Source organism: Salarias fasciatus, chromosome 23 (assembly GCF_902148845.1).
Source record: "Salarias fasciatus chromosome 23, fSalaFa1.1, whole genome shotgun sequence".
NCBI lineage: Eukaryota > Metazoa > Chordata > Actinopteri > Blenniiformes > Blenniidae > Salarias > Salarias fasciatus.
This window is the reverse complement of record NC_043766.1, coordinates 6,521,459-6,533,900: the sequence shown is the minus strand read 5'-3', so window position 1 is coordinate 6,533,900 and position 12,442 is coordinate 6,521,459. Positions and strand designations below refer to the sequence as shown.

The 12,442-nt window shown below is 39.6% G+C and overlaps 1 protein-coding gene across 1 annotated transcript in view; it reads left to right on the top strand.

Annotated features, from left to right (window-relative positions):
- LOC115381448 (ephrin type-B receptor 1-like) overlaps positions 1–12,442 on the top strand; it is a 102,966-nt gene that overhangs the window by 72,820 nt on the left and 17,704 nt on the right. Inside the window, exons 10-13 of the mRNA XM_030082823.1 lie at positions 6,916–7,081; positions 7,335–7,440; positions 9,330–9,388; positions 9,492–9,689. Coding sequence (XP_029938683.1) covers positions 6,916–7,081; positions 7,335–7,440; positions 9,330–9,388; positions 9,492–9,689 — 529 coding nt within the window. The remainder of the gene's footprint in view (positions 1–6,915; positions 7,082–7,334; positions 7,441–9,329; positions 9,389–9,491; positions 9,690–12,442) is intronic.

The window sequence follows — 12,442 nt, the reverse complement described above, 5'->3', positions numbered from 1 at the left end:
ATCTTCTCAAGTCTCACGTATTGCAAAATTTTCTGAATCCATCTACTTATTTGTAGATGGAGTCAAATGAGTACCTTTAAGGAGAATGAGCCTCCTAGTGAACAGGGTGGTAAAAGCAAAAAGGTGTTGTGAAGACTTGGACCAACCCAGTGCCGAGGACATTCCAGGAAGAGAGACGAGGGGGCCGGGGTTCAGTGTAGGACAAAGGACCCTTCCCAACGAAGCTTGAAGATGCCAATGTCATCTTAAAAACTGAAAATATAAGATGGGGTTAGGAATTTTGGTGTTGTTTGAGCAGCAGAGTCTCTGGGGTGCAATTAGGGAAGTAAAAGAACCAATTTTACACAAAATGCCAGAGCTGGATCAAAAATGGAATAAATGAGACTGAATTATTTTGAAAACTTTGCAATTGAAGGGAAAATACCATCAATATATAGGTCATCAAGGATGTGCAGACCTTTGTCTGACCAGGATTCAAAGGTTAGGTCAGAACAGGATGGAGGAAATGAAAGGTTTCTATTAACTGGGGATAGTTTCGATGGGGAATGCATCCCTATCTTCTAAACTGACTCAAAATTTTCATGGTCTCAGGCCGAATCCAGTTCTGTACTGCTTGCTTAGCTGATAGAGGTAACTGTGAGCATACCACTGACCTTAAAACAATATGTGACGAGGCTAAATCCATGCAGGCTCATGGAGGATGATTATTAGCAATGAACTTAACGTTCCAGAAAAGAATTTTGTTAGTTACTTGCTCTGTCGTCGGGTTATAACGAGGCTTATTGTTGTACACAGTCGCCCACTTCTTGGTTTTAAACTGCCCAAAATTGTGAAACTCTTATTATTTTTTAGATTTTTGTGTGTAACTATGCTAAAAATCCCATTCAGCCACATTTCTGTGACTTCAAATCCACGTAACTTGAATGAAACTACAACATTGAAGCACTTCTTACTTTGTCATGAACTCAAACTATGCAGCTCTGCAACTTTCCTTGTTCACCTTCTTTTTTCAATTAAATGAGTATATGACATGTGTCTCACTTTCTCTCTGTCTCTCTCTCTCTCTCTGTCTCTCTCGCTCTCGCTCTCGCTCTTGCTCTCGCTCTCGCTCTCTCTCACAAACACACTTGCACACTGAGCTTGTATTTGGTTTTATTTTATTACAATGCATTTGGGGTGTTATTTTATTCAAATTTCTTATTGCTTTTAATCTTTTGCTGCAAGTTTCAAATGGTGTTGTTGCCGTAATGTGCAATACAAATAAAGCTGCCTTGCCTGAGCACAGTTGGAGTCCAGGATAGCTTTGTGGAGTCACCACTCTGTCACCTCCCACAGGGCTCGGCACCGGGGTTGAATGAGTTGGTCGCAGTGAGATAAAAAATTAATGCACATATAATTCTGGCAGAGGTCCAATTCAAAGCACCTAACTCTGGGCCCTGGCAGGGTGTCTGACAGAAGCAATCAAAACTTCCACCACCCTGTAGAGGACGAGGTCCTAATCTGTATAAAGCAGGAAACTGTGGCACAAAAGGCTTCATTGATCAAACTAGTCTGAATAAAGAGTCTCAAACCTGGCCTAGCAATGAGTACCATTCAGGGGCAAAATGTGAAGAGCCTATTTCTGATACCCCTCATCAAAGGCTGCTGCTGTAGCAAAGAAAATATCCTGAAAATAAATAAATAAAAATCTGATCACATATTCTGTCTCCTTTGGTATTCAGTCAAAGAGAAGCAGTGTATTTTCATACTGAAAAGTGAATTACTCGCCTATCTATCACCCAGAGGTAAATAAAAGAATGTGTTCATCTTTTCCGAAGCTGAGCCAACAGCTGCAAAAACAGAGATTTTCAGTACAGACTTATTAAAAACATAGTGCACCTACCAGGTATTGTGTAATATACACCAAAAGGAACCGGAGCCTGCCCGCCCTCAGCCTACCTTTTTATTACTGACATTTTTCTGTCCTCATTACAAACTTGAGGAAAACAGTTTTGTTCAGCGATATCACTGCTGGTAACCATGCTCTTTTTATTACTTAAATACATACTTTGTGAGATGTCACTTTCATAATTCACCAAAACTCTCAGCTACAAACAAAACCACAAACTTTAAATGCTTGAAACTCTTGTTGACTCTCTCTCTCTCTTTTTTATTTCTATCTTTTTTATGTGATAAAAGCACTCAGGCACAGTCCTAAAGTCTATTGCTCCAGAGGAAACGCTCAAGAGATTTCTGTTTTCCAGCACAATATAGGGTATTATTGTCATTTTTATTGTGTAACACAAAGGAGTTTTAACCATTTGTTCCACAGTTTTGTTTATTATTTCTTCTTTATATATGCTAATGCCTAACACAAACATTCATTGTGACAATTAGTAAAGAATAATTGCTACCACTTAGTTTGGCTTCCCAAAGCAGTATGATGTATGGATCCTTGTATTTGTTTTAAATATGCATTGTATAACTTTGGTTTGTTTCAGAAGTATACTTTTAATGAAAATAAATTGTATTGAAATTGACATTGAAATGCAGCTGCAGTGCAGTGCCATTGTGAACAACCTCAGGAAACTGTGCATTGTTTGTTGTTTAATTACTCAAATATTAATAGATATAATACATTTTAGATGCCACTCTTTTAGAAATGTCGAATAAAATCAGTAAGGGACACTTGAACTTTGACTGTGTGTGCCTTAACCATAACATAACTACACACACACACACACACACACACACACACACACACACACACACACACACACACACACACACACACACACACTGAGTGGATGTACCGTTAGTGTTGGTACCTCTTGTATGGTTCAGTCGTCTCTGTGTTTGACTTGACACAGCTTCCATCAACGACAGATGTGAATTATGTATATTAGAGATTAACATCCCACTTAGCAACACTTGGTATGAAGTGAGCGTCCGCTTCATGCCTCTTAGCATTGACAAGGAAAAATAAAGCACTCACTGTGTTAATCCATTCAGTTGGCAACATGTGATCTGAGCACTAAACAAAACAAGCTTATTGTGTCGGTTGGAGTCATTTTTACTTTTGTCACAGACAACTGAGAACAGTTGATGTCTGTTGATGTCTGGAATTCAGATGTATCAAGTTTCTATCTTTTATTGGTATAAATGACACTTGTTCATATTGGTGCATTGCCATATTGAACCACTAGCTTCACTTCAAGAGGCTGCAAGTCAGAAAATCATCATTGAGGTTTAATGATGTTTACAGGACTGTTTCAATACCAGGAGTGTTTGAATTTCTCTAGAAGTGAAAATTCCACATGGAAAGTTTTCAAGACTTTGAGAAGTATTTAAACAACTTCATGAGAAATGGTAATCCCCAGTGGTATCACCTGTTGCACATAATTATTTAGTTCTAACACAGGTGAGCAACAAGAATATTTCCGTATGTGTAGAAGTCTATAAATAATATTGATTTTAAAATGTTGAAATCGATCACATTTGCATTGGTTAATTTACGCTATGCTGTTATTTATCTGCACAAATGGAGAGATTTTTAACATTTTCTTGTTTTCTTATGTGAATACATGACACAAAACTGTGAATACAGTTTTCCAGAGGGCAACTTTCTAAATTCCCGGCTTCTCAACTGCACTAGCTATTAGAAACATTTAAGACATTTTTAATTCATTGTGTTGCTGCGCCTGCTGTCACTGTGACTGTAGCAAACTGGATGGAGTCCAGTGGAGGTTGGGTCAAGGTGGACAACGGTCGTAGTTCTGATATAATTTCACTCTATATTATGATTAAGGCCAATGTTGTGATATTTTTGCCCCCTATCAAAACAGTCAAGTACAAAACTAGAAATGAGTCACTTTACTCATCCTGTGTTTTGTTTATTCTGTTGTAGCGTCATTATTTTGTACAGCGTGGGTGAAAAAAATGACTTGTAGTGACCCTCGTTGGGTTGAAAAACCTAAACCGATTAAAAAAATGTGCCCCTTTATGTCCACTAAACTGAATTCAAGTTGTGAATTCTATTTTTCTGGAAGCATCCTAACTTTACTTAAAGTTCCTAAACTTTTCCACAGGGGAAAAAAAAAGAAAAGCACGACTGCCATACTTCCGTATGCAGCAACCTCAGCTTCACCACCTCCCACAGTTTTGATAACAGCAAAGTTCCCGGGAAAGATGGAGAATAGCAGGCAAAGAGAGAGTTGATATTCTGGCTCTCAGAGAGCAATTAGAGTGAGGACAGAGTGAGAAGCGTTTGCACTCGCTGGGAGAAGCACTGCAGCTGCAGCCTGACAGTCACAGATAAAAACCTGACTTAGCTGAAAACATAGATGTGATTTTACTGTAAGTCAACCTTATTTGCTGCAGCTTTTGCTTTAAAGTGCTTTAACACTGGAGCCAATTATGATACTGTATTTCACACTGTACAGCAGCGGACTGCATAAAGTCTAATTTTAGATCATAGTTTCAGCTGAATTTGTCCTCCGGGAGCAGTTTGGTAAGCCTGCAGAGAGAGGAAAGGATTTTCTAACCAGACAGCTACACTGTACCTTCTTTCCTGGCAGTTTTGCAATTTCTGCACCTTCTTTCCTCCACCTCCTCACTCTCACCCCCTCCTTGCTCGCTCCCACTCTATAGATAATGAGGTTTTAATGTAGTAAATTTGATATGGCACAGGAAGGCAGGATTTTTCCTGACTACTTATCTCAGGCTACCAGGCCTTCCCAGACGGACTGGCCCCTAACCTCTTCACTCTTGGTGAGCGTAGCACCACCCCCACACTCCCCACCCCCTCCCCACACACCCACACACACACGCGCACTTCTTAATTCAAACACTACCCACAATACCCCATTTTTTCTTCCAAAAATGACTTATTTTCTCTGTTCTTAACACCAACTTCATAGTCGTGCAGTGTCCTGATTCCCAGAGCAAGAGCAGTGGATGTCAAACCAAACTCATGTAAATTAGTTTAAGTCATGAATTCAGTTTACTATATTGAGGTAACTTAAATGTGCATAAGCAACAGCAGGATGAGGATAATGAACAAACTAAGGTTGTTATGTAATATTACCAATAGAGAGGGTTTGAGGCACTTGAGAGTGAGCCCGGGATTGGTTATGAAGAACTGCAATAAAAAAAACCTCAATCATCTTTTTTTTTTTTTTCATTTCTCTTCTGATAACACTCCCTCTTCTTCCTTCCCCACCTCCCCTCAATTTCTTCCCGCACTTTTCCCCGCTGAACTGTCCTCCTCATCACCGCCATCATCTCCTTCCCTCTCCTCTTTGCTCTGCCGTCGACCTCTCCACCCCTCCACCCCTCCACCCTTCATCCTCACTGTATGATTCCCTCCCCCTCCTTTCATGCCATATCTTTCACTCTCTCTGGACCGTTTCGATTTAGCCGCTGTAAAACCTTTTTATCTGAAAGAAACTGGCAGCAGCGAGGAAGCCTAGAAGGAGGGCATTGATAGATAGAGGTAAAAGGTGGTAGCCTTGGGTTTATAAGATAGGCCTGGTGCCTATTTTACCTCTGGCGGAAAGATGGAGGTGAAGGAAACCAAATGATCACTTGTCTCTGTGGGTAATAACCAATTTAGTGCATTATTATTGTATTATATTTTCAAGGATTGATTAGGTCCTATTGGGGGGAGAGCGATGTGGAGGATGGTATTAGGTGACAAAATGAATGTCTGAAAGATGGATGAGAGGAGGTATTAAAAGACAAAATGGGAAAGAGGCAGGCTGGAGTCCAGGTATGACATTGAAAGAAATTCAAAGTAAATGATAGAAACTGCCTTTTGTTTTTGTTTTTTGTTTTTTTTATTAAAACAATAAGGTAACTAGTTCAATAAGAGCTGTTAAACATTAAATGAACCACGCATACATAGCATGTTTTGACCTTGCCATATCAATCTCATTTATCCATTCCGACTCACACTGTCAAGCGCCAAATGCGAGTAAGCTGCCATTAGAGAAGCTCATCTGCCATACAATTTGGGGTCAGTGTCACAGCAACAGTAGCAGGTGCAGCATTAGTTTCCTGCTTCATATTAAGAGGCAATTCAGAGGAAATTTTCTAGGTATTTTACCCTTTCTGTTGTCTGCAGGGACACATACTTGCTAATTCACTATTTACAGCACTCAGTTTTCAGTGGGAGAGCTCAACAAACAAAATGCTCGAGTGGTTTTAGTATTTTTAGAAAAAAAAAAAGGATGTTAAGGGATTAAGGCAACAGAGACTGATCATTAAGTGTTTTGTGTTTATTTCTCACATTTTCCTGCATTTTACTTAATGCTTTAAAACACCTGAATCTAATAAATGGGTTGTCATGAAACTCTGCTCAAGCCTGAAGCAGAGCCTTTCATTTGATCGGTTTCTTCTGGAGGACAGAGGCATTTAAAACATGAAGGAGTTGCATTACGACGGTCTGGTGTCTTGATGCATCAATGCAGTATCATTCATTGTGGTAATAAATGCAAAAGTTATCATGGATGAACTTAATGCAACAAGTGGCACAAGGTGACATAGCTGCTTCTGAAACATTTGTGCCGTAACGTCAACAAAAACAAAGTAGTGACTTGAAACAATGAAGTGTGTTACTGTTTTCTTGCTTCGGTTGTTTTAGTAACATACTTATAGTAGTCCTGATACCTTAGATGAGCTGTCAGCACTGCAGGTTTGTCAGTCTTATGTCTGCTTTTTACAAAGATGCATCACTTAAGTGGGATTATGTGCGTGAAGAGTTTTCTCTAAGTATTCAACTTTCCTACCAAAGTCCTGAAACATGAATATCAGAATAATTTCTGTTATTTCTGTAGATTATCTGTAGACAAGCACTCTCAGTCCAGTCTCCCGCTCAGTGATTGGACAAGCCTTTATTCAGTGACTCCCTGTCTGTTCTCTGTCCTTCGTCCTCAGGCCCAGGCATCAGTACTCAACAGCTCAGTGGTGCAAAGTGAGACGCCCAATGTGATTCTGGAAGGTCTCAGGCCCGGGACCGGCTATGCAGTGCAGGTGAGAGCCCGCACTGTGGCTGGCTACGGAGTCTACAGCAAGGAGATGCTCTTTCAAACCCTAACTGATGGTAAGAGGCCGAGTCACTGGCTTCACACTTCTGAACTACTTTTGCATGCACAGTCTGTAACCTTCAGTTTAATAGATAAACCTTGAAAAATGATAATTTGTGTGTTAGAGAGTATGGTAGAGTGTTGTAGATATTCCCTCGGTTTTGTGTCTGAAAGTCTCAGAAATCTGCCAAATATGACAGCCTGTCAGCTTTCCTGCATTTGTGACGGGATGTTGTGTTTTTCTGTGCGTTTTTCTTGTGTTTTCTGCAGATGAGTATAAATCAGAGCTCGGACAGCAGCTCTCCTTGATTGCGGGCTCCTTAGTAGGTGGTGTGTGTATCGTCTCATTAGTGGCTATTGCCATCATCTGCACCAGGTAATGTGAAGCACACCTTTTCTCGCGCTACCCAAACACTGGCATGCGTTACTTTTACATCAGCATGTCGCAACGAGTTCATTTACCATAAATATAAACGAGCAGCATCAAGCTGAGTGCTAAGCTAATTCTGCCACTTTTGCTTCTGCTTAAACAAAGTCAGCATTTAGTTTTCTAAACATTTTGTGTGAATTATTGCAATGTACTTCAGATTTGAATTCTGCCTACAGGTAATGTAATTCAAACCTTCAATCCTCCCATCCGAAGCTCACTTCTCTAACCTCTCAGACAAATATCTGCCCCCAAATATTAAATTTTGTTCGTACATCAGTCTAAAGGTGTGAAAAGCAAATGCTTTTACATAGTCACTAGTTTAAAGTCATGTTATATCTACACAGATTATCTTGTGCTAAAAGCAGCTGTGTGCCCACCCCCATTAGTGCTCAGATATTAAAAAGATGTATGAAAATAATCTCAGGTTCCCAAAGACTAGTGTAACAGAATAAACCAGTGGCTGCATATTTCTGGTATTTGAGGTCGTGATATGGTCAGCATGAGGTCGATAGTTTAATATAGAAGAAGTCAAAAACAGCAAAGGCAATAAAACTAGAGTGAATGCAGGTTTTTTTGTTTCTTTAATTTACTTTCATCTGTGTGCAGCTTCAACTGTTATGATAAAGCGAATGTGTGTGTGTGAATCACCAACAGTAGATTTAATCTTACTACAATAAGTAATGGTCACACCCTGATCCCCTGAGTCTAAATGTTCTGGACACTCCATCGAAGAGATGGATGTTCTTTTGCATTTTTATTTCGATGAATCTGCAGCAAAATTTACTTCCTGCCGCTCTTCATCATCCAGCTGAAATGCAAAATATATCTGCTGGGTCTTTTTCTTTTCTCTTTTTTAGGAACCTATTGTTCTGCTGTCATTCACTGTCATCTGTGCTTGAAGTAAACACTGTGCCTCTTCTGACTATGGTCCTGCCTATCAAATCTATCAATTAATGTTGTTTCTTATTTTAAAATGTCACTGATGTACCAGTTTTTGTGAGCATCCCTTATTCTCACAGCGAGGTGACCTGTTAAGTTACAGGGAACACTGTCTTCCTGGCTGAGGAATTAAAAGAATAATACATTTGAACGTGTTGAGAAAATAACGTTGAGTTTGTTTGCTGCTCATGGAAATATGAGAATCAGTTGACCTTATGGTCACGGGGCTATACTGGTAAACACCAGGGGAAGAGCAGGGTACAACAAGAACCAAAACAAACAAACACGCACACGCGCACACACACACACACACACACACACACACACACACACACACACACACACACACACAAAGTTTACCATCATCAAACCATGGTATTCTCATTGAGAGGAAACAGTCCTAGTCACTAGTCCACTAATTGGATTTCCAAGGTGAATTAATGTGTTTGAAGGCGAAGCTGATAATACATTTAGGTTTTATAGTTCATGTGACAAATCCAAGCTTTCCTAGAACTCGCACAGGGTCCCAGAAACGGCACACAGGGAACTTGTACAGCGTCGTGAAGATCAGTGACATGTTGAAGAATCAGACAGTTCTGTGAGTCACAGTTGGTTTTCTTCTCATTGGAAGGCAGAAAACAAACGCTTGTGACACAGAATAGAACCAACTCATCCAAAAATAATGAACTCCTCTGAGTTTTTTTTTTTTTTTTTTTTTTTTGACATTCAGGAAAACTTTATTTCACCTCAGCCCAGCTGAAAAGAAGACAACCAATTAGCATTTTACTTTCACAACATTTCACATTCTTGTGTTAAAAAAAAGAAAATAAAAATCTGTCTGCCTTTTCCCCAAAGTCTCTCTGTGTCTGTTTGTGTGTGTGTGTGTGTGTGTGTAGGAGGAGGCAGTGGAAGGAGAGTGTGTATGGTGACAAGCTGCAGCAGTACAACGCAGGAGGAGGTTTGACCGCCACTGACACCTCACACTCCTTCATCACGGAGATCAGTGTGCGCTTTGAAGACGGCCTCTACATTTGAACTTTTCCTCACTTTCTCCTCAGAGGTGACTCTCAGGCCGGACATGTTCAGTGGCCCCACCCCCACAGTGACCTTTCCCACCCTGTCTGAGGGTCACAGTTCACCAGGGGTAAAGATATACATCGACCCTTTCACCTACGAGGACCCCAACGAGGCGGTCCGCGAGTTTGCCAAAGAAATCGACCCATCCTGTGTGAAAATCGAGGAAGTCATTGGATCAGGTGGAGATCTTTATATTTTTGTGCTTTTGACCCTAAAGTTGACCTTTTTTTCTCTCTCTCTCTCGGATTAAATCTATAAGCTATAATCTTTTAAAAGATTAACTCAAATATGATATTCAGTGTAAGTGTCAGATTTAAAAATATTCACTGCATTGATTATTTTAAAGGCCACATAAAAATAGAGGCTTGAAACTTAAACTTTGCTTTATTTAATGAGAGTGACTGCTACTTTAGAAAAAGCAGATGATCTTCACAATTAATCAATTTTTTTTCAACTGTGCCAGACTTTTGTGTCAATGAGAAAGATCTGTAAACACCCTAATCATTAGTTTGCTTTATTTTTGCCTTTGAAGTCAGAGGAGATGTTTTATTCATGCCTAAAACTTTCACAGGAATAAATTAGAACTGTCTTCATGCATTCTCTTTGGCTATCTGCGCTCTCACTGTGAAAATGCTGTGTGATGTTTGGCAAATGGAGAAAGTTGGTCCCAAAGCTTCCTCAGACTTTTTTATTTTTTTTATTTTTTTTTTTTATTTTTTTTTTTTTTGGTGGGGCGTTTGGTTGTGGCGATATAGAGACACATATCTAGCTGGATCAAGGGGGAAAAAAAGTGTTGTTGTTTTTTTTCATCACTGTCACTAAGATCAAGTGTTCATTTGATTTATTTCACTGCTAATTCCTGGAAAACCTTTTATTAATTCATTTAAACTTTATGGTCACAAAGCACATGAAACAGTTTTGATACACGAGGTTCATAAAATATAATAGGAAAGAAAATAAACACAATAAAACATGTGGAAAAAAACAAGAACACAAGAAGTGTGAACTGCATTGGGACTTGAGCAAATAGCCACCTGAACCTTACATTTATATTGTGTTTGCCTTTCTTACCTTTAAAGGTTTTTGGCCAAACTTTTTTTTTTTTTTTTAACAGTGCTTCAGGTCTGACAAAACAAAGAGATGATCACCAGTAGCTTTTATTATTGTACTGTATCTGATTGGTCGAAAAACAAAAACATGAAACATGAACATAAATCCGGATTTAACACATTTGTGTGTTTTACACATCGGTTTAGAAATCAGTGCAGCAATCAGTCGATATAAAGAAAAACTGGATTCTTTGTAGTTAAATATTATTCCAATTAATTCGGCATGTGATTTTGATCATATTTGCAGCTGGGTCTTGATATGTAGATTCATCTATTGTACAGCTGCTTCATCAAAGTTTGGAGTTGCGGCCCGTCGCAGCTGTCACATCTAAAGCCTGAAACACACTGCAGGATTTTCCCCATCTTCCCTGATTCAGAGACCACACACTTCAAGACAACAAAAGACACATAGCAACTGATTTTCCTCTTCTGATCATCTAGTGTGTGGAGTCACTGCAGAGCCGACCACACACTACCAGATTCTTCAGCAGAGAATCGGCTCCTTTACCCTCAGTCTTCTGAATCTCACGTAGTCAATCAAACGTGACTGAACGGTTTTCCTCCATTCCTGTGTTTACATTCAGCTCCACTATTAATAATTAGCGAGGAACTTTCATTCATTCATATCTGTATCTCTCCTTCAGCGCAAGCCCCCCAGGCACCGTATCTGCACGCACCTGATAATCGGACCTTTGCTGGCTTTGATCGGGAGGGGAAGATCGTGACAAAATTCGGCCTGATTATCCTCTAGTGTGTTCTGGCTTTAAATCACACACACTCACAGAAAGGACCTATTCAAATCGAAGCTTTTTTTAATTACTGTTAAGAATCCCTACATTCAGTTTTGCATATGTGATTATGTAGTGGAAGATAAAGTTTGAGCTTCTGAAGCAATTTCTTGGTGAGAAAAAACCATTTTTAATAATTGTTTAGTTATTTTTTTTAATTATCTGTATTTTAGGTTTTTTTTATTTTGTTTGTTTTCATTTTTGTTTGTTCATAATATGACGCCTTTGAACAGTCAGAAGATGTTTTCCTTTTAGCTCAAGCCAATCAAACCCAAATAGCCAGTTGACTCTGGGTGTTAAAGGTCATGAACCAGATCCAGGCCCCTCACCGCTGCGAATATGTGCTTTGGGCTTTAGTCTGTTGAGCCACTCTGAGAGGCTTTCAGTAATCCTTCAGTTTTCTGCTTTATTTCTCTCGGGGAAGGTTTCTCACCTCAAGCAGAGGTGACACAGGATGGATGAAGATGCCGGGAGTGAGAGGAAAATATGAGCCAGGGTGAAATCAGACAGGACACATTTTCACCCCTTTCAAATAAAAAAGGGGGGGGGACTTTAAAAAAAAGACTTGTTCGATTCCAAGTAAACGTGACGTTATGTCCACAGCTGTTTCTCCATTGTTTTTTGTTGTTTTTTTTGCTCTCTATATTTCTTTGATACTTCTTCCCAGCTTCAACTCTCTCTGTGATTCAGCCCCTCCGGAGTTTCGAAGTTTGTTTGTGTATCGAGAAATGCTAAACAAAGACTCGGTTGGGGTGTAAGGAGGAAAGAACAGAGCAAGAGATTGAGAAGGGAAGATAAAAGGAGAAAGTACCCTTAGGAGAAAGTAAAAATATCTCACCTCACTCCCTTGTTGCTTCCCTCAGTGGTATCAGCTTCTCTCCTCCTATTGCTATCGCTCACACTGTAAGAAGTATCCCTCACAAAATACACTTTTAGATTGTATTTTAAATTAATGTGATTTATCAATTTATGCAAAAATGTGATGTGCTTTATCGGCTTCTCTGCTCACTGGCTCCTTTGAGCTCATCCTCCATC